This window comes from Hemicordylus capensis, chromosome 13 (assembly GCF_027244095.1).
Source record: "Hemicordylus capensis ecotype Gifberg chromosome 13, rHemCap1.1.pri, whole genome shotgun sequence".
Classification (NCBI taxonomy): Eukaryota; Metazoa; Chordata; class Lepidosauria; order Squamata; family Cordylidae; genus Hemicordylus; species Hemicordylus capensis.
The window spans coordinates 10,766,810-10,793,384 of NC_069669.1; the positions used below are offsets into that span (position 1 = coordinate 10,766,810).

The 26,575-nt window shown below is 45.9% G+C and overlaps 1 protein-coding gene across 1 annotated transcript in view; it reads left to right on the forward strand.

Moving 5' to 3' along the window:
• SEC14L5 (SEC14 like lipid binding 5) overlaps positions 1-25,710 on the forward strand; it is a 45,959-nt gene extending 20,249 nt beyond the window's left edge. The window contains exons 3-16 of the mRNA XM_053276678.1: positions 2,382-2,531; positions 2,644-2,775; positions 5,821-5,949; positions 7,256-7,472; positions 9,262-9,374; positions 10,041-10,230; positions 11,082-11,170; positions 11,775-11,845; positions 12,523-12,694; positions 13,617-13,751; positions 16,465-16,602; positions 17,975-18,220; positions 18,315-18,493; positions 20,247-25,710. Of these exons, the coding sequence (XP_053132653.1) occupies positions 2,382-2,531; positions 2,644-2,775; positions 5,821-5,949; positions 7,256-7,472; positions 9,262-9,374; positions 10,041-10,230; positions 11,082-11,170; positions 11,775-11,845; positions 12,523-12,694; positions 13,617-13,751; positions 16,465-16,602; positions 17,975-18,220; positions 18,315-18,493; positions 20,247-20,352 (2,067 nt within the window). The 3' untranslated portion in view covers positions 20,353-25,710. The remainder of the gene's footprint in view (positions 1-2,381; positions 2,532-2,643; positions 2,776-5,820; positions 5,950-7,255; positions 7,473-9,261; positions 9,375-10,040; positions 10,231-11,081; positions 11,171-11,774; positions 11,846-12,522; positions 12,695-13,616; positions 13,752-16,464; positions 16,603-17,974; positions 18,221-18,314; positions 18,494-20,246) is intronic.
• The last annotated feature ends 865 nt before the right edge of the window (positions 25,711-26,575 follow it).

The following is a 26,575-nucleotide window of genomic DNA, read 5'->3' on the forward strand; positions in this document are numbered from 1 at the left end:
TTTTACTTAACTCTAGGATAGTTGCGTGTTTGCTACTGTATATGGAGTAGTTTCAGAGAGTCCCTTGGATGCAGGCTGTTGCTACAACACACAAGCTTCTTGTTTATCAGCTTGAACAGGGGTTCCTAATGGGGTACTAGTACCCCTAGCGGTACTTGAAGTGTTCCCAGGGGGTGTTCAGAGCCCTCCTGCCCCCCCACACTGCCGCTGCGCTTTTTATTCCCCATCTGAGGATTGCTAGCTTGAGCCCAACGCATCCTTGGCGATGTGTCCACTGCAGAAGGGGAGGGAGGAGGATAAAGATATATCGCCTCCTGCTCCTGATTGGTTGGCTGTGTGCTGAAGCTCAGTGTACCTCTCTCCTCAGCCTGACTGACAGGCTTCAGAAAATTAGCACAGAGTAACGTTGCCAGGTCGAATCCCCGCTGGTATGTTTCCCAGACTATGGGATACACCTCTATCGGGCAGCAGCGATCTAGGGAGATGCTGAAAGGCATCAACGCATATTGCGTGGGAGGAGGCAATGGTCAACCCCTCCTGTATTCTACCAAAGACAACCACAGGGTTCTGTGGTCGCCAGGAGCTGACACTGATTTGACAGCACACTTTACTTTACTCCCGTTGAAATTAATGGGACAAATAAACTTGTCCCATTAATTTCAGTGGGAGAACTCACAAGTAATTTAGTCTGAATGTAAGCCATGACTAGAGGAGCACCTGTGCTAAAATCTCTGTCGGTATCTGAGCTGAAGGTTTGCTGCAGAAAGGACACACTTGTTTAAAAAAAGGTTGGGAATGCCTGAACTAGAAGTTTCATAGAGCACTCAGTCTTCTGCTGTAATATGAATTTTGAAGTTTGTTTCTTGCTCTAGAGAAATGCCCTGGGTGGGAACAAGCTAAGGGTTGTTTTCCTGATAATCTATATGGGTTGCTTGCACTCCCTGTATAATTACCTTGGATTTTCTTTCCTAAACTGAACGGGTATTAAATGATGATAGATAACCTAATTTGGACAGCTGCTTCATCAAGCTGTACGAGGCCTGGATGTTCCAGGCTAAACTAGAGAAGAGTAGCGCGGAGATGGTCTGTGAGTTTTTTAATTGCTTGGTGCTTAACACTTGGACGTTCTTGTGTCTTGGGAGTCTGGGTGTTTGTATGTCTTGCCATCGCAACCAGCGTGTGTTGTGATCTATTTCTCAAGGTCACTTGCTTAGATATTAGCTGAGATAAAAGAGGAAAACATCAGGGAAACCTCTCTGAATATCGAGGGCCTTTTTGGACATTATTCTCCACCCCCACCTCCATTAAGTGAGATCAGGAGTGATCCTAGGGCTTGTGCGGTCTTCCGACTTCTCCCTATGTATAAAGTAATATTGAAAGTTGGCAGTGCCACCTATTTTAAAACAGGATCTCTCTTGCTCTGGGCATTAACCCAAGACGGGGTTAATCATCTTTGCTTTAAAGATGAATGAATATAGTCATCACTTTCAAGAATTGGTAAACCGATTGGCATCGGTTTAGACATCAAATGTCTAGATTTGAAACACTGCATTCAACAACACTAAAACCTTGACTAGTGCTGCAGCTTACTTTAGTGTGTCTTCATGTTGTTGTTGTTGTAATCTAGGTGTTTTATCTACTTCGGTTGCGTGAAATCACCACTATTTCATTAGGAGATTTACGAGCTGGAGAAGCAGAATGGATATTCGGCAACCTGCACAGTTTTAAGAGAATTGTTATTGCTAGCTCCAAGAAGTACTGCCTGAGGGTGGACAGTAGAAAGTCTATTTTTCGGATATTGATGCACTCTGAAGAAGCTGAAGGAGGCACACAACATGATTATAGGCTTGCAAACAATTGTCTGGATTCAGCAATAGTTTGATTTTGTCTGAAGATAAGTTGATCTTTTTTGTGCATGAAAGCACAAATGCCTCTGTGTGACACACGAGCGAGGTTTTGGCATGCTGCTTGTGAGGAGAACCATAGCTTTGTATGCAGAAGCTCTAGAACACATGTATTGTATGCAGAAGCTTTTGGGCTCAATCCCTGGCAGCATCTCCATGTTGGGCTGGGAAAGGCGCTTGCCTGAAACCCTGGAGAACTGCTGTCAATTAAAGGTCATGTGCTTGGATATTAGTTGAGTATTTGACTTCTCCAAGCTCTCTGTGCTGGTTTCTTTGCTTTTTCAAAATAAGATGTATAGCCTAGCATGTTTTCTTGAAAGCAAGCTCCACTAAGTTTAATAGGGCTTCCAGCTAGCTGTGCATAGGGTAGTCAGATTCCTGCTGTGTGGTATTTTGCAACCACGGCAATGGTGGTTTAAATCCAGATGGGGGAAAAGAGTGGCTCTTAAAACTATTGACTCTGTGTCTCTTTCTCAGGCGTATGAAAAGCGCTTCCCCACCTGTCCAGAGATCCCTGTTTTTTTGGGCAGTGAGATCCTTCGTGAGTCCAAGAGTGACGATGGGGCGATCCATATCACAGAACGAAGTTGTAAACTGAATGTAGATGCACCTCGGTTGCTGAAGAAGGTGAGAGCCGGGATTTCTTACGGACTCGTGTGCTTGTTTAGTCCTGCTCGGGAGAAGCTGTCTTGCATTCTGTACTTCCTTGTCTACTAAAGTGTGTTGGTTTTTCTTTCAGATTGCTGGAGTAGAGTATGTCTTTTTCATCCAGAAAAACACAGTGAACTGGAGGGAGCGAACTCTTCTTATTGAAGCTCATAATGAGACCTTTGCCAATCGTGTCACTGTTCTGGAGACGTGCAACTACTCAGTAAGCCGGATTCTTCTTTTCCTGTTCCAAATGGGACGGATGAGCTTCCATCTGAGTATCTCTTGTAGTGGCTTCCCTTTTATTCCTGTTAGCCGGGTTGTTCTCAAGGCTGTACACTAGGCTGCTAATGAATGCCACTTGGAAGTTCGGGAAGTTTCAATTTGTTTCCATGCACGCTTGTTTGGGGAGATAGTTCGCGTGCCCAGTGCTTATAAAAGAAAAGGAAATGATCTTCATTTGTTGTTGGAGCTGTCCTAGACCTAGAATTGAAATGAGGAAAGATGATCCTGTGCTATGTGTTTTCCTCTGTTCTTTTCAGCTAAGATCTAGGATAACTGAACTGTATTGGAGCTGAAATGTCATCGGGTTCTAGTGCTCATAGGAGGCTGCTCACTCAGTCTTAAGACTGCCTGTGATTGGGGTGTTTTGCTTGGGCTGGATGTTGATTGGTTTCATGCTAGAGCACAATTGCCCCATGTGGTGTACTCTTCACCAGCTTGCAGCATCTTCACAGCAGACAGACATGGGGTCTTGTGTAATTGTATTCACAGGACCTGTAAGCTAGTGGGAGCAGTCTTTGCTACAGGGTGGTGAAGGCCCAAAGGGACCCAAAGTTAAGGGACTCCTTCTTCCTCTTTGGAACATCATTAAAAACGTAGGCAGAGCCTAGTTGTCAGTCCCTAGATTTCCCTTCCTTGGGTTCCTTTTGCCTTTATGACTTCATCTGTTTGTTACATTTGCTGCAGTCCACCACTGTATGGCAAAGAGTCTATTAGACCAAGAGTGTACCATCTGCCATATAAACCGCTCCTTGGAGCAGCAGAGGTTTATCACTTTGTCTGTGACATTAAAAGTAGCCTGGTCCATCTCGGAAAGCAATTCAATACTCCTTTGTGTTCAGTAAACAAAAGCCCAGATTGTGTTACTTACCTGCTTTGTTGGCGCCTATTCAAGAAGCGGCTTCGTGAAATCTGAGCGGCTTGGAAGTACTGCTGCTTTGGGTGACCCTGGTGAGTGAACATTACTGGCCTCTTAGATTTCAGTATGTTCCAAGGGCTGTGGACAATGTACACTGTGTGTGTGTGCGCGCACACACACACATGCTTAAAAATAGTGACACTCTTATTTGCCACTTTGGCACTGTCCCAGGCACTATACATGGAGGCAGGTCTGCATCCTCAAGTGTAGGTTGCAACAAAACTAGGTGAGTGATTTCAAGAGGGAAAGTTGCAGGTGGGAAAGGGGTACTGAATCCTTCACTTACTCAATAGTTCTTTCTCTCCACATCCTGCCCCCTGGCACCCCCAGCCAGGTTTATTTTGTTCTTGGAGCTTGGTTGGGAGAGGTTGGTGTCCTGAGGAGGATTTCCAAATGGATAGTGGTGAAAATATGTTCCTGGTCATGGGGAGGAACCCTCCCTGTGTTCTGCCTTTATCTCAGCAGATAAATGCTGTACTCCTGGGCAGGGGGTTGGCACAATGGAGCATGCTGGCAGATATGTGCTCCAGGGAGCATTGTAACCATGTACAGTATACAGTACACCATTTCAGAATGCCTGCATATGGCTCTTGTACCTTAATTTTGTCCTGCTGCTGCTATCTGTCGGAGGACTTTGTGGAGCCTGTCTAGACCTTCTGAGCTCATTCTCACCTTGACTCTAATTCCATATTTTCTTTTATCTTGTTTATTTAGATGCATCATTTTCTGCCTCCTCTCACTGGGTGTGTGGGTGGCGGGGCTAGTCTGCTCTCCTGCGCTAGTGATTAGTACAGGAACTACTCTCTGTAACAGATTAAAGCCTTTGGCCCAGATCTAGCTCACATGAGGGAAAGAAAATGCCAAGTCATCCCTGCCGAGCTGCCTGGGTGGGCTTCTCATAAAACCTTTCTATATTTCCAGTAGATTTAAAATGCTGCCACCAAGCACCCTAAAGTCTACAGAGAACCAGACCAGTGGATTGGGTGCTTTAATCCAAGGTCCCTCTGTAACTGGGCATTGGGCAAATACAAAAAAACCCTTCCATGTGCATGCCTACATGGGTTGAGAAAAACCGATAGCTGCTGAGCTTTCAGGACGCTTTTGCACCAGAGAAATCCCCTTTTTATGCCGCCCCCCGCTTTTTCCTGAGTTAGAAACCAACTCTGAGAGGCTTGTAAAAAGAAAAGAACAAAAACCAGTTTTATTCAAGTACTACAGACTCTTTCCATCTGAGGCTTTTAGGTTTAGATACATTCAAAAATACTTAGTAGGTTACAAAAATAGGTTGTCTTAGGCTTCGGTTTTAGGTTGCATTTAGGCACACTTAGATGTTTACAGAGTCTTTTGCAACGGCCTAGGTGGGTTGGGCATAGGCTAGCGTTTCTTATTTTAATTATGTTGCAAGTAAACAATACTAGAACAGTATCAGGGATATACAAAGTGCACACATACGAAAAGAAATATAAGTTTCTAACACAAAGTCCGACTAAACAAACTTTCCCCAAAATTAATCTTCCTGAACCAAAAGCCCAGGCTTCCTTTCCTTGAACTCACCAAACTCCTGTTGTGAATCAAGCCCTTGCAGTTCTGTCTTCCAAGAGTTGCAGTCATCCTGTTGCAGCAAAATCCATCGCCACATGTCCCCTTGCTCCTCCAGCACCAAACTTCCTTTTTTGTTCCCAGAATTCCCAGCAACAGCTCTCTACGTCACACCCACCCCTTGGTGGACTGATTGGGCGATCTCTGTAGGTGACTAGCCTGTCATTCAAGACAAGAGTTCACTTTCGGTTACTCTTTAGAGGGAGGGGAGACTGGTCACTACACCCCCCTACTCCACCCATCCCATAAAGTTAAGCAGAAAGTGACAAGAATCTCTTGAAGTGTGTTTGTGACTCCTCAATTCACTCAAAACACACGTTCTTTCTAGTTGTTATTGGAGCCCAGAGAAGCAAACGGGATGAAAGTGTGCCTAATTTGAGAACTGGCTTCCTAGTTTCTAGCACAAACAGTCTTTCTGAAATTTGCTTTGCTCACTCTTAATGGCTCCATATCTGTGTCTGAGGTTAGGTTCACCCTGAGAATGAAGACTGGACGTGCTTTGAACAGTCTGCCTCTCTTGACATCAAGTCTTTCTTTGGCTTTGAAAACACGGTGGAGAAAATTGCCATGAAGCAATACACAGCCAACATCAAGCGGGTGAGAAATGATTGTCACAGATCTATCTCTGTGGAGGACAGTGTGTTGTCTCAAACTTGTTGGACTGAAGAAATAGACCAGATTTTAAAACAATACCTCTTGTTTTGACTTGAAGGTTGCTGACACCCATTGTTTAATTATTTTGGATACAAATTGTTGCAATTGTCAGTTGGAAAGAATCCCAAGACTCCTTCCAAATACCGTCATGTCTTCCTAGGAACTGTGACCTTATTAGTGAATTGTGAAATGTTTTATGAGTTGCACTTTGGTAGTTAAATTATGATGTAGTGGCTAGAGTGTTGGACTTAGAATAGAGATACCCCAGTTCAAATTCTACTCTGTTCTGAGCTTGATCTTGGGCCATCTCTCACCTAACCTACCTTACATGATTGTGCATCTCCCTAATCTGCTTGGAGGAAGGGCAGGATAAAATGATTCCTTTCCATTTAATTTGGAGTCACAGAATCGAGAATTAGTACTGTTTTCAGTTGACCCATCTGGGTCAAGCACTAGTTATTGACATTTCCTTAAGAGAGTAAGAATTTCCTTAAGAGAGTAAAGTAAATCATCTCCTCTTTACTAAGAATCTTTCTCCTCCTGGTTCACTTTGTTCCTTTCAAGACATCTCAGCCCACAAAACACATGAAGTTTGGAGAAGTTGGGAAAATGCTTCTTTCTTTGAGTGCTTGTGTGTCTCTCCCAAAAGAAGGGAGAACTCAGCTCTCTTCCACTTGCCTCTGCATGGATTTGCTGACTTAAAGAAAATATAAACAGCACCTTCAGCACTGCTTTTTTTAAAAAAATTGTGTAAATGTGCTTTTGACTTGCAAAGATGGAGAGGGCGAGGTGAGAACATGACTTGTTGAAGCTTGTAGATCAAACCTAGTGCTGGATGGAGGCATGATTCCAGGAAGGGTGCTGTTTCCCAAGGTCACTACACACCCCAAAGGACAGCAGCAGCAGGAAGGAACATCAGAGATTGGAGAAGAGGCTTTAATATCATGACCCTCCAACATCTGTCTTAGCTGTTTCCCCACTCAAGCTTTGTGCTGAACTATGTTAAATTGCATAATTTATTGTATGCTGCCCTGGGGATCGGTTAGACTGGAAGGCACGGTATAAATCTTTAAAATGAATGAAATAATAAAGCTGGATTTGAGCCCAAGAGCCCTAAAATCCCTTTTGCTGGACCATGCATTGCACACATGGACAAACACACTTTCCTTTGCCAGCCTAGGGTTTTTGTGTGATTTTTATAGACTGTAGAGAATGTAGATTATAAACCTACTACATCATTTAATTCCAGGGCAAAGAAGTCATAGAACATTATCTGAAGGAACTGATTTCCCAAGGTATCACTTTTGTCCCCCGGTGGACTCTCCTGGCAGTCAGTGGAAATGTAGATACAAGGATTCCATCAGGCTGTGAGAGTGACGCTGCACCCGCAGAATCCCACGCGCACCGAAGTGACAAAGAGCCGAGTGGTAACAGCTGCTCTTCCGTGGAAGCCTCAACCCCTGATGGTATGTGCTTGTTAACAGCTGGCGGAGCCTTGACATCTTGCTAGGATGCTTTCAGCAGGGCTTCGTCTGAACCTTGAGCAGATGCCACAGCTTCCCTTCCTCCCTCTCTCCCTTGTCATGTCTGATGTATTGTTTGCAAGCGGCCTCTCAAATATCCGTGTTCTGGATCATTTCTAGAAGCCTCATCTTGATGGTGGAACTCCTGCAGTCTGGCAGCTGTGTATCCTTAAGCTTTGCATCCCTGTTCTAGTGTACTGTAAACTGCTGTGTTTGGGAACAAAAAACCCTCTTATTGCTGCCTCATGTGAAGCCAACCAGAAATTCCCTCCGCTTCTTTCTCCCCTCCCTCTTGTTTGTTCCCTCTTTGTTCCCATATGCCTTCAGCACAGCTGCAGTCCCATGACACGACCCTCTTGGTACAGAGTTCCCTTTATGAGCAGCTGGCTGCACATGCCTGAAGGTGCACATCTGCCTCTCTCTGCTCCAAATGTCGGATGCGGAGAGTCCTTTCTGCTTGCCCCTTCCTAGAGAGGCTGCAGTCTTAGAGCTGTAGGGTGCCCACCTAGCAAAAGGTGTGCATCTCTTCCAGCGGGTCCCTGTCACGATCTTGGATGAAACAGCGTTTCTGTGGTAGATGTAGTGTCCAGAGCTGTTTTGCAATGAAGGCAGTCGCTAAAGGAGGAATACTGACACCATTTGATCGAGGGATTGCTGATGTTGTTCCAACTTGTCTAGTTACTTTAATATTTGGATGTGTTTGTGTTGATTAAACTCCCCCATCTTTCTTCAAGTCAGTGTTTGTGCACTGCCAAGTAGTCTCTCACCCAGGCATCCTTAGCTTCAGCTAGATTGCTGCTTCATGTGTTACCAGGACCAAGTTGTATTGGGCTCTGTGCTGTTCCCTTTACCCACTTACTGGGTGATGAGCAGTGACCATTCCTCCCACTCTTAGAGTGTGGAGTTCTCACTTCCTGAGGACTGGAGGGTGAAGACCCACCACTGAACCTGGCAGCAGCTCCTCCCCCTTCGCACTGGCCAATGGGCTTCCTCCAGCAGGCTTCTGAATCCCTGCAGGGGCCTTTGGGAGCAAGCCCATTGGCTGGTGGAGAGAGCAGCTGGTGGGGAGGGCAGAAGAAGGGAGTGCCACGTGAGAGGTGCAAACAGTAGCTCCATCTTCTGCCCTACCCACTGGCCAATGAGAGCACCCAGCCATGAAGGTAATGTCGGTATGAGTCTGTTGGCCAGCTTGCAGCACCACAAAGGGGTTGTTGGGTGGATGGCCATGAGCCCTTGAGCCTGTGCCTTACCTGGAACACCTGTGAAGATGGCCCTGTTCAGTCCTCTATCTTGTCCCAAGGGGTCCAGGAGGCCATTAGCAATGTTTATAAATACTTGGGTCCATGCCTCTTTGGGGATCACAGAACTGACAGCATAAATGGCTCCCGGAGGACAGAGAGCAGTGGGGAGGAGAAGGCAAAGGCCTCACCCATGAAGAACAATTTGTTCTTCTAAACATGACGGAGGAGAGCAGTAGGAGCCGCAAAGCATCATGGGGCCTTCACCTGCCTCCCTTCTCTGGCTCTGATATTTAGGGACGTTGCTAAATCTGTAGTTGGAAGCAATAGCTTCTTGTCAGCCTAGCAGCAAAGCCCACCAGAGAGATTTTCTGGGGGGGAAAGCTCACACTGTTTTGCAAAGTCAGTTCTGGCACCCATAATAGCTAGCAGAAATACATTGATCATCTGGTTGACTTGCCTCCCTCGGGGGTTGTGTTCTCCCTACTCCTCAGCTGATAAACTGGATGCGGATTACATAGAAAGGTACCTGGGGCAGTTGACTCCCATGCAGGAAAGCTGCCTGATCAGACTTCGCCAGTGGCTGCAGGAAACACACAAAGGCAAGGTAAGCACCTTCAGAAAAGGCCTTCTGTTTGGCGAAAGAGACTACTAAGTAGGCTTTAGCAACCTCATGGTCTTAATTGCTTGAAAATGTAACTAGTGCCCTCCCAAAAGCTACCTGCTACATTTCTTTATAATACTTTACCACTCCTCTGCTTATTACTATGGGTGTGCACGAATCAGTTGGCATGTTTCGGTCCGAATTCAGACCAAACCGCAGCTATTTGGACCAGTTCGGCTGAACCGATCTGCTGGGCCGGTTGGTTCAAGGAACCAGCCTGAACTGCTTCGGAGCATTTTTCGTTTGAACTGCTTGAACCAGCCCGCTTCGTGGCAGTCCGGTTTGATCGCGAACCGGTTCTGTACAGCCCTACTCTTTACCTGTTGTCAAAAAGGGAACAAATTGTCTGCAAATACACACATGGGCTGCTTTGGGCTATTAAAATATAGAGATCGCTAGACAAAGAAAGAGGAGCGAATAGCTTGTGCCCAAATTTAGTTTTGTTCGGAACGACAAGTAACCCATGGGCACAGGAGTTCTTTCACATTTGGCAAGATCTTTAAGGCTGTTCCGTTCCAAGCAGAAGTCTCAGATGTGTGTATGAGGCAGTAAATTGGATGATTGCGTAACAAAAGTAGGTAAACTGTCCTTGTCTTTTTTCCCCTTCAGATTCCCAAAGATGAACATATCCTCCGTTTTTTGAGGGCTCGTGATTTCAACATTGACAAGGCACGGGAGATGCTCTGCCAGTCACTGACATGGCGCAAGCAGTATCAAGTGGATTATATCCTGCAAACCTGGAGACCACCCTCTCTTCTGGAAGAGTATTATACTGGTGGCTGGCATTACCAGGATAAAGGTGGGAAGCTTGCTTTATGACAGTGCTAGGGTATTTCCAGACAGTGATTTATTCCAACATGACTTTTGATTCTTATGGATGATTTATAATCCATAAATACGGTCTCTATATAGTCTAGACTGTGTATAAAGACAGTCTCTAATATCTCTCTATATGGTCTCCTTTCCCCAAACACAAAGCTTTTCAATAGGTGGTCACACATTCCATTGCTAAACAATGAGCACACAAAAGGATTAGGCTTCAGCTACTAGCCTTTTGCCAGTATTGTTGTCCCTTCCCTAAAGACAGAGATGAGGCTACAAATTGATCTCCCGTAGGTGTTCCAGTTTATTTATTGTTTATTTAAAACATTTATACCCCACCCCTCCAGTGCAATACTGCTTGGGGCGGCTTACAACAATAACATAGACACAGATACAAGTAATCAATTTTTTTAAAAGTCAGATTAAAAAAAATTATTAGGTTCAAATTAAAACTGAAAATTATAAAAAGCTAAAGAACCTACCTGATTCCACAAAATAATTATATTAAAAAGGTGTTTTTTAAAAACACCGAGGGAGGGAGCATGGCGAAGCTCTACAGGGAGGGCGTTCCAAAGCTGAGGGGCCACAACCAAAAAGGCCTTGTCTTTAGTCCCCGCCAACCGGATCTCTGTTAGTGGTGGGGTCATGAGCAGTGCTCGAGATGATGACCAGAGGGCCCTGGCAGGTTCATATGGGTGAATGTGGTTCGACAGGTACCCCGGCCCCAGGTGAGACTAGTTTCTCTCCAGCTAGGTGATGACTTTGGCTGCATAGTGAAGACAAAAATACCTTTCCTTCTGTTGCTTTGATCCCTTTTTGTTTTAAAAGATGGACGGCCCCTCTACATACTGCGCCTTGGTCAGATGGATACCAAAGGTCTTGTGAAGGCCCTGGGTGAGGAGTCCCTTCTCCGTCATGTAAGATGCACCTTTGATTTATCTATGTAACGGTGATAGCCACAGGCCTTAAAGCACAGTAATAGCCAGACAGTGGATCTATGGACTCTTGTCAGTGGGATGTCCAGATACTGCGATTTGGGAGTTGGAGGGATGGAGGTAGGGGCTGGAAGATTCCCAGGCAAATTGTGTATGTCACCTGGTTGCCTTTTCACAATGGTTGTGCTTATGTATGTAGTCTAGTATGTAGTCTAGTATGTAGTCTAGTCTAGTGCATGGTTCCTTAACCTTGGGCCGCAGATGTTGTTGGACTACAACTCCCGTAATCCCCAAGCAAAAGCCATTGCAGCTGAGGATTCTGGGAGCTGTAGTCCAACAACATCTGGCTGCCCAAGGTTAAGAAACCCTGGTCTAGTGTGTTTGTGTTCTCCATTGGAAAAAGCATGCTCTCCCTTCCCTGGGCGTTACATGCAACAGCCTACGTGGGCCAGCTGCAGCCCTGACTGTTCTTCCGGCATCAAGGGCCATGCTGGAAATAAGTGCAGTGCTCTGTCTCGGACTCCTCATGACTCGGAACCAGATGCTATGCCCGAGTAACTCCACTCTGTCCTGGTCCTCATTTCAGGTGCTGTCAATTAACGAGGAGGGACAGAAGAGATGTGAGGAAAACACCAACCTCTCTGGGTGCCCGATCACGTTAGTATGCACTCATTTATGCCCAAGCCTGCCTGCCTTTCTCTTCCTGAATGAGCTACGTGCCTCTTGGCAATGAGGGAATGTGTGTTGAACTTCTTTTATTCTAAGAATATTTTCATTGGTGATGTTAGGAGTACATTTTAACCCGTGCAGCTTTTTTTCATTCCATTTACAAATGTGGAGGAACTTTAATGCTCCTCTGGGCAGTAGTTGTGAAAACACCCTAAACTGTTTCTGGCAGTTTCTGCTTCACAGAAGACCAGTGAATTGTGCCGTGCTGCCAATACGTGGCCTGTACTTGCATGGAGAGAGGCCGCTGTGTCTGCCCCTGATTCCGCAGTCCTGCCTCCTTGTTGTTGTACATAGTTGGTTATAATTCCTCCTTCAGTGACTGGTTGCCAAAAGGACCAGGATTGTCTCAAACATGAGGATGGTTTCACTTACCTGCTCAAACATCCTTGTCATTATAAAACTTAACGTTTCTGTGTTCCCAGTGGCTAAAGGAAAGTCCTTTCCTGCTTTTCCATTCCTTGGGGGATACGTATGAGGTCACTTTGTATGGGAGAGCAATTAGTTGGGACAGTCAGGTTCCTGTAGGAAGGCTTATTTTGTGCTCCTCTGAAGAGAGGTACATGTCGGTATAAGGAAAACTGCTTCATAGGTTTCCTCTCTTTCAGTTCTTGGACCTGCCTAGTTGACCTTGAAGGGCTGAACATGCGTCACCTCTGGAGGCCTGGAGTAAAAGCTCTCTTGAGGATTATTGAGGTTGTGGAGGACAACTACCCAGAGACTCTGGGAAGGCTCCTGATTGTGCGGGCACCCAGAGTATTCCCTGTTCTGTGGACTCTGGTAAGTATCTTATCAGTGGGACTCAAGCAGTGAGAACCAGTTGGGGGCAGGAACATCTCTGCTATGACTTTACCACTGGGCTGTTGGTTTGTTGGAAACCACCAGAAGCGAAAGCTACATATTTAGGAGGGGCTGTTCTGACAGATGGGGACACCTCTAGATTCACATCCTGCTAGACACAACTTTTGAATTTCTTTCCTGTAGAATTTGATATTCTTGATGCAAAACATGTATGGCTAGCAAGTGGTGATAACTTTAGAATGCCTTCCCAGTGAGAATCGCTATGGAAGTTTTATTTCCATTTTATTAATTTATTTTTATCTATGTAAACCATTTTGGGAACTTTTGTTGAAAAGTGGTATATAAAGATTTGCAATATTCATATAAATTACAAATATTTCTACCATGTCTTTTGGGGGAAGAGCCATCTGGCTCAAAATGCAAGGAATGCACCAATGAAGCCTTGGTGCTATCTTTTCTTTCCCTTTCATTCATTCACAGATGAGGTTTTGACCAATAAAGCTCCAAATGGTGTAGCCCATCATATATTGGAGATTGCCTCTTCTCCTGTGTTGCATTATAACCTTGATCATCAACTGAGGGTGCTCTTTTCAACAAGAACATCTATGCACCAGCTTCAGCTCTTAAGATGGCACAGAAATTACTTTTTCTAGCCTGCCCCACTGTTACAGAACTTCCGTCCCTTGGCAACTTGCCAAAGTCTGAGACAGAGCATCTTTTGGAAGCATTGTGACTTCTTTTGGGTTGGGTTTTTAAAGTCCCTTTTCAGTTTGGTGGCTTTATCCAGTGTTTTTAATGGGATTCTGTATGCTCTCTGAAGTTTGTTAGTATGTGCTGTGAACCTTCGAGATAGGTCAGACAGTAGAGAACAAATACGAACAGCTTTTGCTCACTGTTTCAGGTGAGTCCTTTCATCAATGAGAACACCAGGCAGAAGTTCCTCATTTACAGTGGCAACAATTATCAAGGTCCTGGAGGGCTTGTGGACTACCTAGACAAGGATGTGATCCCAGACTTCCTTGGGGGAGAATGTGTGGTAAGTTGGAGAGTATCTGAAGTGTACAGTCCTTAGACAGAGGGTTTATCTCCTTTATCTCTTAAGCCGTTACATCCCTATTAAATGTTTAGTCATATGAATGTGCAAAGTTCCAGTTGTGTTATGGCTTCCTGTTGGAGAACTCTGTACAACCACCAAGGCACAACCTCAACTTCTATTGATAGACTTTTCATCCCCCTTTTGTGGTGAGATGCTTTGAGGAGCTTTAATATCTGTATGGAAATATGGTGTGTGACATGCTGTGTCTGCGCTCTTCTTAGTACTTGCTTTATAGTATGACTTGGCTCCCATATGGAGCTCAATTTGGCTTGCATTCTAACTTCTCTAAGGTAGAAGCCGTGCAATCTAAGTTCCTGAGGAACATTTTTCAGTTATCCTGGTGTGTTAGCAGTGCTGTCCTTCATCTGGAAGCAGGACTGCTTAAAATAGAGGCCAGAGCATGTATTAATATCTTCAAGTTCTGGCTGAAGGTAGTTTTCCACCCCTGCAGGCCTAGCTCCACTTGTGTTAAAGGACATCTATCACTCCAGGTGGAAAAAAGAACTGGATGAAGGGCTGGACCACTATGGTTTCTCCCCTCTTGCATTAATAACTCTGGGGTATGAAAATGCCAGGGTCAGACTCAGACAAAGAATATACAATATGGAGCATCAAATTGATCAGGGCTCATTTCCTGTTGGTGTCCATTTGGGCAAGCAAGTTCTGAGTTTCAACCCTGCCAGGTAACGAAACCAGATAACCATGCCAAAATACTGCAGAGCTCTGACACAGGCGTGATGCAATGCCTTGCAATCAGCAGTCCTAGAAGGAAGCTGTCAAAAAAATCCCCTACAAAGACCGTACTTGTCTCTGCAAACTGGGTGATATTGAAAGAACGGCCCATGTGCTCATCCATTGCCAGTTTTACCAAGATATACAGCATATACATCTAACCCCTTTTATTAATTGCCATCCAGGTTGTACAGACTTTTAAAATCTTGATTATCTTTTAAATGACAAGAATGACCTGAGATCCTATAATGTGGCTCAGTTCTAATTGATAGCCAGTAAAATCCGCAGAAGTTCATTAAGAATCATTGTCAACCAATCTGTATGCTTAAGTATTTGCTTAGCTACTGTATTATTTATCTGTAGGTTATGTAGGTTTTGTTGGGCTTCTGTTTGTAAACTGTGCTGGTCTGTGATCATAATAAAGGAACTGAATAGAATACTATGACTTGAGATGTTAGGTGGTGAAGTAGGACAGTAACAGGGACCATAGACCAAGTCAAAGGATTTATCGTTCAATAAAGTTTTTCATATCCAGCAGAGACAGCGGTTATCGCATTTTCTTTGCTTGCCAAGAGAAAACTCCATCCACATCCAGGATGGAATATCGGTTCAACAGTGAAATGTTCTTGTTTTACATTTATAACGGAACTTAATGCTTTTTTCCTTCAGTGGAGGAGGATATCCTTGAGCGAGTTGTACCTCCCACTCGCTCCAGTAGGCAGAGCTATGCGAATCAAACACACCTTAAAGCAATTTGGTTACACTTATTTTACTTATTAAATTTCTAGGACACGTCTATCAATAGCTGCTAGTCCTACGGCTATAGGCCACCTCCAGCCCAAGAGGCAAGATGCCTCCGAATACCAGTTACAAGGGAGCAATGCTAGAAGAGATGGCTTGCCCTCAGCTCTTGCCTGTGGGCTTCCCAGAGGCATCTGGTGGGCCACTGTGGGAAACAGGATGCTGGACTAGATGGGCCTAGGGCCTGATCCCGCAGGGCTTTTCTTAAGTGCTTGTACTACCTAACCCAGAGGCTCTAGGCGGTTCACATGAATAAAAACAAGACACGCTGTTAAAAATCAAAACAGTTTAAAACCATTTAAGAGTCACTAAAAGTCAGGCTTTTTAAAAAGTGTTTTTAGGACTCCTGAAGGCTGGTAATGATGTTAAGCCTCAAATATTCATTCAGAATATTAACGAAAGTATGTTAAGTCAAGAGTGCTGTAGAACTTGGGCAGGTTCTGTGCACACATAAGCTAAAGATGTGCATGTTGCTAGGAAGCTCTTGTGCATGTGCTGCTAAGTGATTGTCCCGTTGAGAAGGCCAGGTACTCTTCTCATCACACGGTGGATCTGTACTAGAAATAGCCAGGGATTCTCAGCGTTGGGTCTCCAGATGTTATTGGACTTCAGCTCCCATAATCCCCAGCCCCAGTGGCCTTTGGTTGGCGATTATGGGAGTTGAAGTCTAATAACATCTGGGGATCCAACGTTGAGAATCCCTGGAATAGATTACCCATAAGTCTGCTCCCAACCCCTCTGAGGATAATTCTATTTAATGTGCATAACCTCTGGCCCATATCCCTTTTCATGCGTTGCTCACCTTTCCCTCTCTTGGCTGCCTGGATGACTGTACTTACTGCTGTTGTTGACTTACTCTGCATGGTTATCTCACCTTGTTAATATGGAAAAGGTTTTTTATCTTTAAAAGCTGGGTGGAAGATGTGCTGGTTGATTGGTGTATTTTCCACACAGGTTGGTGTGTGTGTGTGTGTGTGTGTGTGTGTGTGTGTGAGAGAGAGAGAGAGAGAGAGAGAGGGTGGCGAGGGGGAGGGCATAAATCTTCAAAACAAAATGAATGCTCCGAAGTGTGGATCTAAACTTTGTGTTACATCTTCCCTGTTTCCCCCCACCTTGACAGTGTAATGTGCCTGAAGGTGGTCTTGTCCCCAAATCCTTGTATCAAACCGATGAAGAGCCTGAAATCTCTGACTCGATTCGCCTCTGGACAGAAACCATCTATCACTCTGCAAATATCTTCAAAGGTGCTCCCCATGAGGTAGGAAAGAAGGAGCCTGCTAATCAGCTGGAGAGCTGGAAAGGGTCACAGAGTCTGAGCGTATGAAAAGTGCTCTGGGCTGTATCAGCACAGGCAAGAATAGTTTCAGTAAGATTCTGGAGGTGCACTAAAAAACAGGAAAGAGGGAGAAAATACTGTTCAGGGTCAAAGAGTATTTCCTTTTGGCTCTGATGCCACGTCCCGTTTTCAGGTATCTCATCCATCAAGGGGGAAATAACTCTTTCTCCTACTCATAACTGCTTTGAGCCTTCTAAGGAGTGCTGATCGCATGGGATAAAAATGTGTCCTAGGCTGAGATTATTCTCAGATTCAGCTCAGGCCACACTGCTCCATTTCCCTTCTGCTGCCTGGACATTGGAGAGAATTACTTTGATTGCCCCTGAAGGGTACAAGCAAGTCTCTAGCCCTGAAGGCCAAAGCAGTAACAGCCTAGACTCCAGGCACTGCTGTGTCCTTGCCTTTCGTGCTGCTGCTTGTGGTGTGGGGCTCCAAAAGTTGAACAGGGTATCGCAGGCTTACCTGTTTCTGTGGGGCCGGAGGCGGTGAGGGGGGGGAGGCTTTTGGCTGCTGTGTGCTTGTTGCTGTGCCTGAGTCCAAAGTGTCCAGTCCTTGTATAGTCCCCAGCCTCTTCCAAAAGCTGCCCAGTCTGGTGTTGGTAGAAAGGGCACAGATTGATACCGTGTCTCAGTAGCATCCTGCCTTCGCCCAGCACCCAGGTAATATGCTGCACTTGGACTTCCCATGGAGAGACTGTGCTGCAGGGTGCACAGCAAGTCTGAGAGGTTTATGGTGAAATATGGAAATGGGACTCATTCGTAGCTTGCTGGGAGCCAGAAGTGTCTGTGTGTGCGTGTTTAATATATCCCTGTCCTGCTTTTCATTATAATTGACCTAGTTCACAAAGCAACTGTAAATGCAACAATAAAATCGGTATTAAACCCCCAGTGAATTAGAGCCACGATATAATGTTGCTGTACTAGTTATCCCTGCTAACGGAGCAAAGAGACACCTTTTAAAGTGGTGATTCTCTTCTGTTTAGTGGGGGGAGAGCAACTGGCCATATCCAGCCCCAGCACACCATCTCTCCAGTGGCTGTTGCTGGTATCTGCCTTTTATTTTTCTTTTAGATTGTGAGCCCTTTGGGGAGAGGGGGCCATTTTATTTAAGTATTATTTGTTTTTCTGTGTAAACCGCTTTGTGAATGTTGGTTGAAGAGCGGCATATAAATATTTGTTGTAGTAGTAATCGATTTGTTGAATGAGACCAGCATTGAATGTGGGTGGATGCTGGTGTGTGTGTGTGTGTTTTGTTTTATTCACAATCACCATCTGATTGTTAATCTCCAATCTAGATAGTTGTGGAGATTTTGGAAGGTGAATCGGTGATCACCTGGGACTTTGACATCCTGAAGGGAGATGTGGTGTTCAGCCTTTTCCACTCCAAGCGGGCACCCGAGACAGTCCGCAAGGAGCCCCCAGTGCCAAATGCTTTGACTGGCGGAGATAACATACAGCTGATCGGCAAGAGCTGGGTCCTGGGGGTGGACTACAGCCGTGTGGAGTCACCGCTGGTTTGCCGGGAAGGCGAGAGCATCCAGGTCGGTCGTATGTCCACTTCTAAGTGTCTTCTGGCCTTTGGTAATGCTTTGATAGGAAAAGCAATTTGTTTCTCACAATCATTCACTTTTCCAGGGCTCCCACGTGACTCGCTGGCCTGGCTTCTATATCCTCCAGTGGAAAATGCACAGCCCAATTCCCTGTGCCGGGACCAGCCTCTCTCGGGTTGACGACGTTTTGGCCACCCTCCAAGTCTCGAACCACAAGTGCAAGATCATGTATTACTACGAGGTGCTTCCATCCAAAGAGTTCAGGTAGGGATGAGATTGGGGGAGTCCGTTGCCGAACGTGCCTCGGAGCAGAGCCTGCGTGATTCTGAAAAACCACCCACAGGAATCCAGATGCCTGTCTTGCTTCTTAGGGAGGAGAGTGGGTCTTGTGGTAGCAAGCATGACCTGTCCCCTTAGCTAACAGTGTCTGCCCTGGTTGCATTTGAATGGGAGACTTGATGTGTGAGCACTGGAAGATATTCCCCTTCAGGGATGGAGCCGCTCTGGGAAGAGCAGAAGGTTCTGCCTGGCAGCATCTCCAAGAGAGGGCTGAGTGAGATTCCTGCCTGCAACCTCGGAGAAGCCGCTGCCAGTCTGTGAAGACAATTCTGAGCTAGATAGACCAAGGGTCTGACTCAGGATATGGCAGCTTCCTATGTTCTTCCTCTGACAAGCCTCTCTTGCCTAAATCCTAATGTTCTGTCACTTTCTTTCTTTTGTGAGCTAGTAAGCTCAGAACATACCTGTAGCGCACAAGTGACAGTCGTATGGCTGTGGCCCCCGCCTTGCTCCTCAGCAGCAGCAGCTTGTCCTAACAAGACAGGGTGGGTGGGGGGCACATAAGGCACAGCTGCCTCTGGTTCCGGGCAGCCTGATTGCACCTGTTTCTGGAGACTACTGCGGGTATTACTGACTGCCTTCAGTCTCCCCTACCATTGCTAACGTATGCTTTCTGGCTCAATCCAGACTTTGGAGGTCTTATCAGGTGAATCAGTGTTGGCTCCAAATCCTGTTGAGGTAATCTTAAGGGCAAAGGTATCGAAAGAATCAAAACGGTCTCTTTACCTGATGCTCTAGCTCAGGGATTCTCAACGTTGGGTCTGCGGATGTTGTTGGACTTCAACTCACATAACCTCCCACCCCAGTGGCCTTTGGGGATTATGGGAGTTGAAGTCCAATGACATCTGGGGACCCAACGTTGAGAATCCCTGCTCTAGCTAAATGTACCTGAGAGTGTGTGAATACGGAAAACAGCAAAGACACCCTCTGCTTTTGTGATTATTTTCCACTTTCCAGTGAATATGTCAGAAATGGCCCTTTCCGGGTTGAAGTGGAAGTCAGGCAAATGCAGGATTCCCAATCCCAGAGTTTGCCTCTTCTTTACAAAGGGGGTTGTGGGATTTGCAGGGGAGAAAATACCTAACCTTTTGGCCATCCACTGCTTTTCTTCTGCAATCCTTCCTCCAGCCTCGCTCTGAGATTGGGGTTTCTTGGTCAGGTGGGGGAAAGCAGCTGAAGGAAGAGGATTAGTAATCTCCTCTCCTGCCTCCCTTCTCCCTCCAAATCTCTCCACCACCTTTGCACACTGGAAGCAGAAGCAGGGTTGGGAATCCTGTTTGTGGTCAGACATCTAGCTCTGGTCTCTAGCAGCATAAGGGAACCTTAACAAAACCCAGGCCTAAGTGTGTATGGGAAAATGCTCTGTACTTCACTGCCCTCAAAAGCACAATTTTTGTCTGGAGACTCGGTGGTGACTAGGTGGTGACTCGGTGGTTATAACCTTGGACGGCCATGGCTAATTGTGCCCTTTAAAATAGCTCCTGTTGGTAGAATCCATCTTTACCAGGGCTGGAAAGGCTCCCAACCAGCTCTTTCTGGAAGCTGGACAGGTCCTGCAGCAGAAGAGAACAAGCAGATGGGAGCACTGGAGCAAAAACGAATTGCTTACGTCTTTCAGTGCACTTCGGCATCATTAAGGACACAGCGTAACAAGCACCTCCCTTTTCTTCCATCCTAGGGGCTCCATGTCAAGTCTGGAATCGTGCAACAGTGGATTTTCTCAGCTCAGTGGAGCGACGACATCTTCCAACCAATCTCAGAGCAGCTCTCTGGTTTCAAGATAACGTCAACGTTCACAAATAACGCCTGCAGAGCATTGAAATCCTGGGCCTAGCCGCTGCCTCCAGGTCTGCCCCATGGACTGAACCCAACGTGGCTGGATGGGAGTGCCTAGGGGTGGCCATCTGTGAGACCACAAGGTGGGGTGTGTGTGTGTGTGACCATTTGGACATCAAGACATTTCTGGGGAGCTGCTTGAACTCCTGGGTGTTCAAGAATAGACTTACGGCTTCAAAGTCTTGGAGACTGGCTTTCCTGGATTCTGCGTGAACCGATCTGTGCATCAGAATGCATATCACTTTTGCATGTCTTTTACAGAATTCCTATGGTTGAAGGGCTTTTTCCAGTCAGCATAACTCAACATCATTGCCGAGCTTATCTGACGTTGCCTTACCTGTTAGGACCTGTAGAGCTGTCTTCGTGTAGCAAAAACTAGTCTAGTTTCTCGGGGCATCGGCAGTGCCATTTATGTTTTAACCAGGTGCCAAAGGTGTCTTGGACACAGAGATGAGACACAAACGGCTTCTGCGTACATAACGGTGGGCGGGCGGGGAATGTCTCCAGGTTGCTTAAACTAGGAAAATTTATCTTGGATGTTAGATACCTGGATAATGTTAAGCTAACATGCTTTGGCATCCCTGAGAAAACGCACGCGTGTGTGCGCGCACACACGCACACACACACGCACACACACACACATTTCTGCACTGAAACAGCTTCTTTCTGAAAGGAGTAAGCACTGATTTTCCCCACCCTTTTTTTCTCAGGTCTATGAGCAATAAATGAATAGATCTCTGCCTGGTCCCTTTCTCAGGGCAGGGGAAGAGTTTCATTATAAAGGGCTAAGCAAAGCAATATTTAATTTCTACAGGCACAAAACTCTTCCACAGTGTAGAAGAAGCTGTTTTTGAGGGTAGGAGCTAGTTTAAGTTGGGTTGGGCACTTTAAAAGTCTGTGCGTGTGTGACTGTGTGTGTAATTTAAACTCTTAGGACATATATATATATATATATATATATTCAAACCATATTAATGCTTAAATTAATAACTTATTTGTATCATTTTATAGGTACAACCAATGTATTTATTATGGAACCTGCCCGATCTTTTGTGTGCTCAACTCTTTGGGCTGGAAAGGGGGATTTGAATAACCTTCAGCTTTATCCTGGTTCATTGATACCTGGGCTCATTGCGGGATATATTTGGAGCACAGAGGTCTGGGTAACACAAAATTTAACTGCACAGGTCCGCCCTTGAATCGAAGGGTCTGATTTTTATAAGCTGTGGCCCACTTTCTAACCAGAGAGCTGCTCCAGCAAATAAGGCCTTAAATGATCAAGGACTCTTACTTTGTACATTTTTGATGTTCTGAAAAGATTGCATCAGCGTCGGGATATCAGAGGAGTGGGCCTGTTTTTAGAGAACTGAGGATTTTGTGAAATGATATAGACAGAAGCACTAGGTGTTGAGATGCTTCTGACTAGGCACAAACAGTGGGTTCTCCTTGCAGCAGGGACTGTCGAAGCACCCACCCATTCCAAGAGTCGGAGAGAATGTGGTGAGCTGGCATCTCCCCACCTTCCACCCCTTCCCAGCAGCGAACAGTGTGTGCTGTTCTTTCCTCCCCAGTTCACCCCCTTGGCTGCCCCAGCGATGTCCAACTTCAACATCATTACCATTATTTCCCTTCCTGGTCGCACATAGAGTGCACCTCTCTCTGCAGGCCTCTCCCTCTGCTCCAGCGGTTCCTTTTCCCGCTTCTCCCTGGATCCTCCCCCTCTTCCTCAATAGAAGGTGTTAGTAAAGTTAGTAAACTACCACCATGGCTGGTTTCCTCCTCCGGCTTGTGGCATTTTAAAAAGCCAGAAGAGAAGGTGGTGATCAGCGTGCTGGGCTTGGGCATCTCTGCTCCAGCCAGCCTGCTCCCTTTCCTCCTCCATGTTTGTTCCCTTCCCCTCTGGCCTTTGAAAATGCAGGAGGCGAGAGCCAGGAGGAAGAGGAGAGCAGCTGGCCTTGTGGTAGCAAGCATGACTTGTCCTCTTAGCTAAGCAGGGTCTACCCTGGGTGCATTTAAATGGGGGACCACATGTAAGCACTGTAACATATTCCCCTTAAGGGATGGAGCCGCTCTGGGAAGAGCATCTCAGTTCCAAGTTCCCTCCCTGGCAGCATCTCCAAGATAGGGCTGAGAGAGACTCCTGTCTGCAACCCTGGAGAAGCCACTTCCAGTCTGTGAAGACAATACTGAGCTAGATGGACGAAGGGTCTGACTCAGTATATGGCAGCTTCCTATGTTCCTGTGTAAGGTTGGGAGGGAGGTGCTGGGAGGCAGCGGTTCCGTGGAGGCAGGCTGGCAAGTAGTCCCCTCACCTTTGCTAGTCCACTCCCTGTGGCCCCTGCCACGCCCACCTTTGTTAGCAGGCCAGCCCTCCTTTTTAAGGTTTTATTTCTCGCTTCGCCTGATTAGGAAGGGGTACCTCCCATAAGTCAGGGATTGGGCTCGATGCCAGATCCCTTGGCTTGCTACTGTGTGTGTGTTTTAAAAGGTCATTGCATGGCTGGGGAGAAAAGAGGGACGATGGGGGAGTTGCTGCAAAGTGCGTCACGGGGCTGATCTTCCTCTGTGCAGCAGGACTGCAGGGGATTGGCTGTCCCAGCTTGTCTTGGAAGCCGAATGCCAGGCAGTGCTTTTGAGATGCTGGCCGCGACCTTTAAGTAGCCGTCTGGGCTGCTTTGTTTTCGGGCAGGACTGGATGTGTTACGTGCAGTGGTGTGCAACTTTCTCCCCAGTTTCTTTTTAATAGGAAAAACTGCTGGGGGCTCCAGTTTTGAGCAGGAATGCAGCCAGTGGAGAAAATTAAGCGCACACCTATCTCGCCCCTTTTCAACTTCCAGCAGCAGCCTGCGGAGGATCTCAAGATTGAGATGGGTGGGGATCGGCTGTGAATGTGGATACTTCCAGGAATGGTGGCTTATATATATATATGTTGATATGAAAAGGGCTAAGTTTCCTCTCTTTCCCCTTTGCTTGAACATTGGAAATGAACAGATTGTGATTCTGTTTGCTGAATGACAATCCAGAGTTTGAGCAGTGAGTCTGTTGTGATTGTATAAAGCAGGGCTCATTCAAAAAGCCTGTGTTTCATTGGAGACGTCAGGCCCGTGGATCCATCTAGTTGAGTTGCATGGCAGCCGTTCTCCAGGGTTTCAGAGAGGGCTTCCTGATAGATACCTGGAGATTGCCAGGGGTCTCCTGCGTGGCCTCCTGTTGAGCTACAGCCCCCTTCCCAACATATGAGGTGCTTTTGCTGGGCCACGAGTTTCCTGCACTCACCAGAGTCAGGATTGCTGCACCAGGACTCCGTGAATTGGTTTGGCCAAGTGCAGTGCTACTGCTGCGGCTTTGTAGTTCCCATTTAATCAGCTCTCAAATTGACCCCAGTGTTTGAGGCATTGGATACTTTTGCACATTAAACAGATGTGGGAGAGAAAAACCCCCAATGAATAGGCCAGGAAGGGACAACTGGTAGTGAATATTCAGGTTAAGTGGCTGTATACACACACTTGCAGATGCAGGACTGCAGGGTTTGTGTGATCAACCTGAGAAGTGGTTGAGTTCAGCATGACTGTGTGAGATGGCCCCTACATCTGGGGCGGAGGCTACACAAACCCAGAAGCCACCCAGCTCAGATGTGAAACTGACTCAAATCTAACATCCCCCAACCTTTTTTGCTTGTCCCCTTCCATGTAACAGGTACAGTTTCTGCCAAACTATATAGCACAGCTCCCATGGGTCACAGTAGCCTTGGCAGTGGGCAGTAGCTAGAAAAGGATTACACTATACTGAAATCACAGTACAAATTCTGCAGATGTGGGGCTGCAGATTTTGTGCGATCAGTCTGAGAAGTGATTGAGTTCAGTGTGATCGGATGATGCGATATGCTTCTCCTCTCCTTGGAAACCTCCTCCTCCCCCCACAACTTAGTATTTTTTGGTAATTGCAGGGAGATGGGCATGGATATTAACCTCTCCTCCTGATCACTGGAAGTTCTGCCAGATTCCCCTCTGGTACCAGAGCCTTTAAAAAACCAAAACCATTGCCCATCTACAGTTCTAGTCCTTCAGGCTAAACCATGAGGGCTAAGATCATGGATTTTGCAAATGCCAGTGAAGAGTTTTGAGAAGGAAGCATGTGCATTTTCATACAGAGCAGAACCCTTCCCCCCTCCTTTTAAAAAGGGCTAAGATCACCAGCCACTTTAGTACTTGGTTACTTAAATGTTTGGCTTCTTCCAGTGTTTGAGGCATGCTTGTAATGCATTGCTGGAAGAGGGAAGTGATGGTTATAAAGTTGTTAACGGTGAAAAGGGTTTGAGCCACATGTGTGACTGCTGTTTGTTTTCAATAGCTTCCTTTTTGCACTTTACTATGCAGAAGCATAGGTGTAGGCACACACATTTGCATCCTTTGATTTGGGTTTCCTGCAGAACTGGCAAAACAAGCCTATTCCACAGTAGCTTAAATTTGGGTTGGGGACAGGTTGAGATGCCAGGACATCCTGATACTCGGATTAACAATTGGTTTTCACTAGAGAACCATTATGAGGAAAGAACTGGCAGGGGGCGGGGTGTCCCTCATCATCCCTCAAATGGACAGCAAGCAAGTGTACGTCCCTCTGAGGGACCAAATAGTATATCTTTGGGGGCTGCTTCTAACCTGTGGACCACCATTTGCTAATCATTATCTTAAAGTGTGCAGATATTCACTATGTTGAACTCAGGTGCCATATATAACACCACTGGTTGATTTTTTTAAATGGATTTCTTTTCCTTCCTTCTTGTGCTAATTGGTCGACCCATTATACTGTGACCTCCTCTGTGCTAATACTGATAATAATGTAGATAGTAACCCAGTTCTGCATGGCCTAGGGCAAAAGCTTATCTTAAGGGCCTTTTGCAGAGATTTTGCAAGTAGCACATTAACCTCGCCATAGACTTGCAAGAGCTGCTAAAACCCTCCCCAAAGGGTGACTTTCGGGTACTGACGAGGGTTAAACTGCGGTGTGTGATGACAAATCACTTTAGTGGCACTTAGTGCCTGAGCTGCTTTAAAGGGCATTCTGAAAAAGCAAACAGAAAAGCTAATACTGCTTTTTTTTTTTTTAAAGAAAAGATTCATTTCTGTCAGCAAAAAAAACAAAACACAAAAAACTCTAGAGGTTTTCAGGTCACTGTATGCATGTTGGTGATGAGCAAATGTGATGTTGAAGCTATGTTTTGGACGTGTCCTTTGGAAGCTGGATGTTACTATTTCTGATCTCTGTTTGCTGTAACATAAAAAATAAAGTAATATGGGCTGGTTGCAGAGGAGTTGGTATTAACTTAAAGACTTAACTTAAAGCATTGAGAAGATGGAGCTCATCTGCTGTTATTGAAGCCCCTGCCCCCCGCCAAGGCACACCCAAATGGAATTCTTGCTGAATGACCCCTCTCTCCATCACTCAGGGGATTGAAACTTCTTTTCCCTGGAGGTGAAGGTGCAGGAATAACATTTGGCTTATTCCCAACTCCTTTCCCTCCACTTCTTTCCTCACTCTATAAGACCAGCAACTTGACATGGAGATTTATTTCAAATTTTATAGCGATCTAGTAACCATGATTGTTTTGTTTATTAGAAAGCCACTGTGTGAAACAGGATGCTGGACTAGATAGGCGTCCTTGGGCCTGATCCAGCAGGGCTGTTCTTATGTTCTAAAGCTGTGGGAGATGGCTTAGATTTGAAAGATTTCAAATGCTCCCATATCCATTCCCCGTAAATTTTTAATTCTGCATAAAGATTCCCTATCTGTAAAATACTGTCTTACTAAGACTTGCATACATAAGAACCAAGTGAATTCTTGGGTCTGGTTTGAGGGTTGGAACCTAAGCGCATTTCAATTATTTTCCAATGTTCGTCTTCACTTCTGCAAAACAGAGTGTGATCTAGAATTCTGCTTTTAGCAGGCAAAGTCCTGCCTTGTTTTGCTCTCACAGTAACTCTGTGAGGTAGGCTGCTATTCGCACTTCACAGATAGAGAAATAAGACTGAAAGACAGTGAAAACTAAGCTGTTGTGAGGCAGGCCCACAATCCTGTTCACACAGTTGCAAGTCTAAATCCAGTCTGCCAGATCACAACAGTCTTCCTGTAATAGTCTCATTAACCATTGCTCTTTACGTCGCCTGCTTCCAG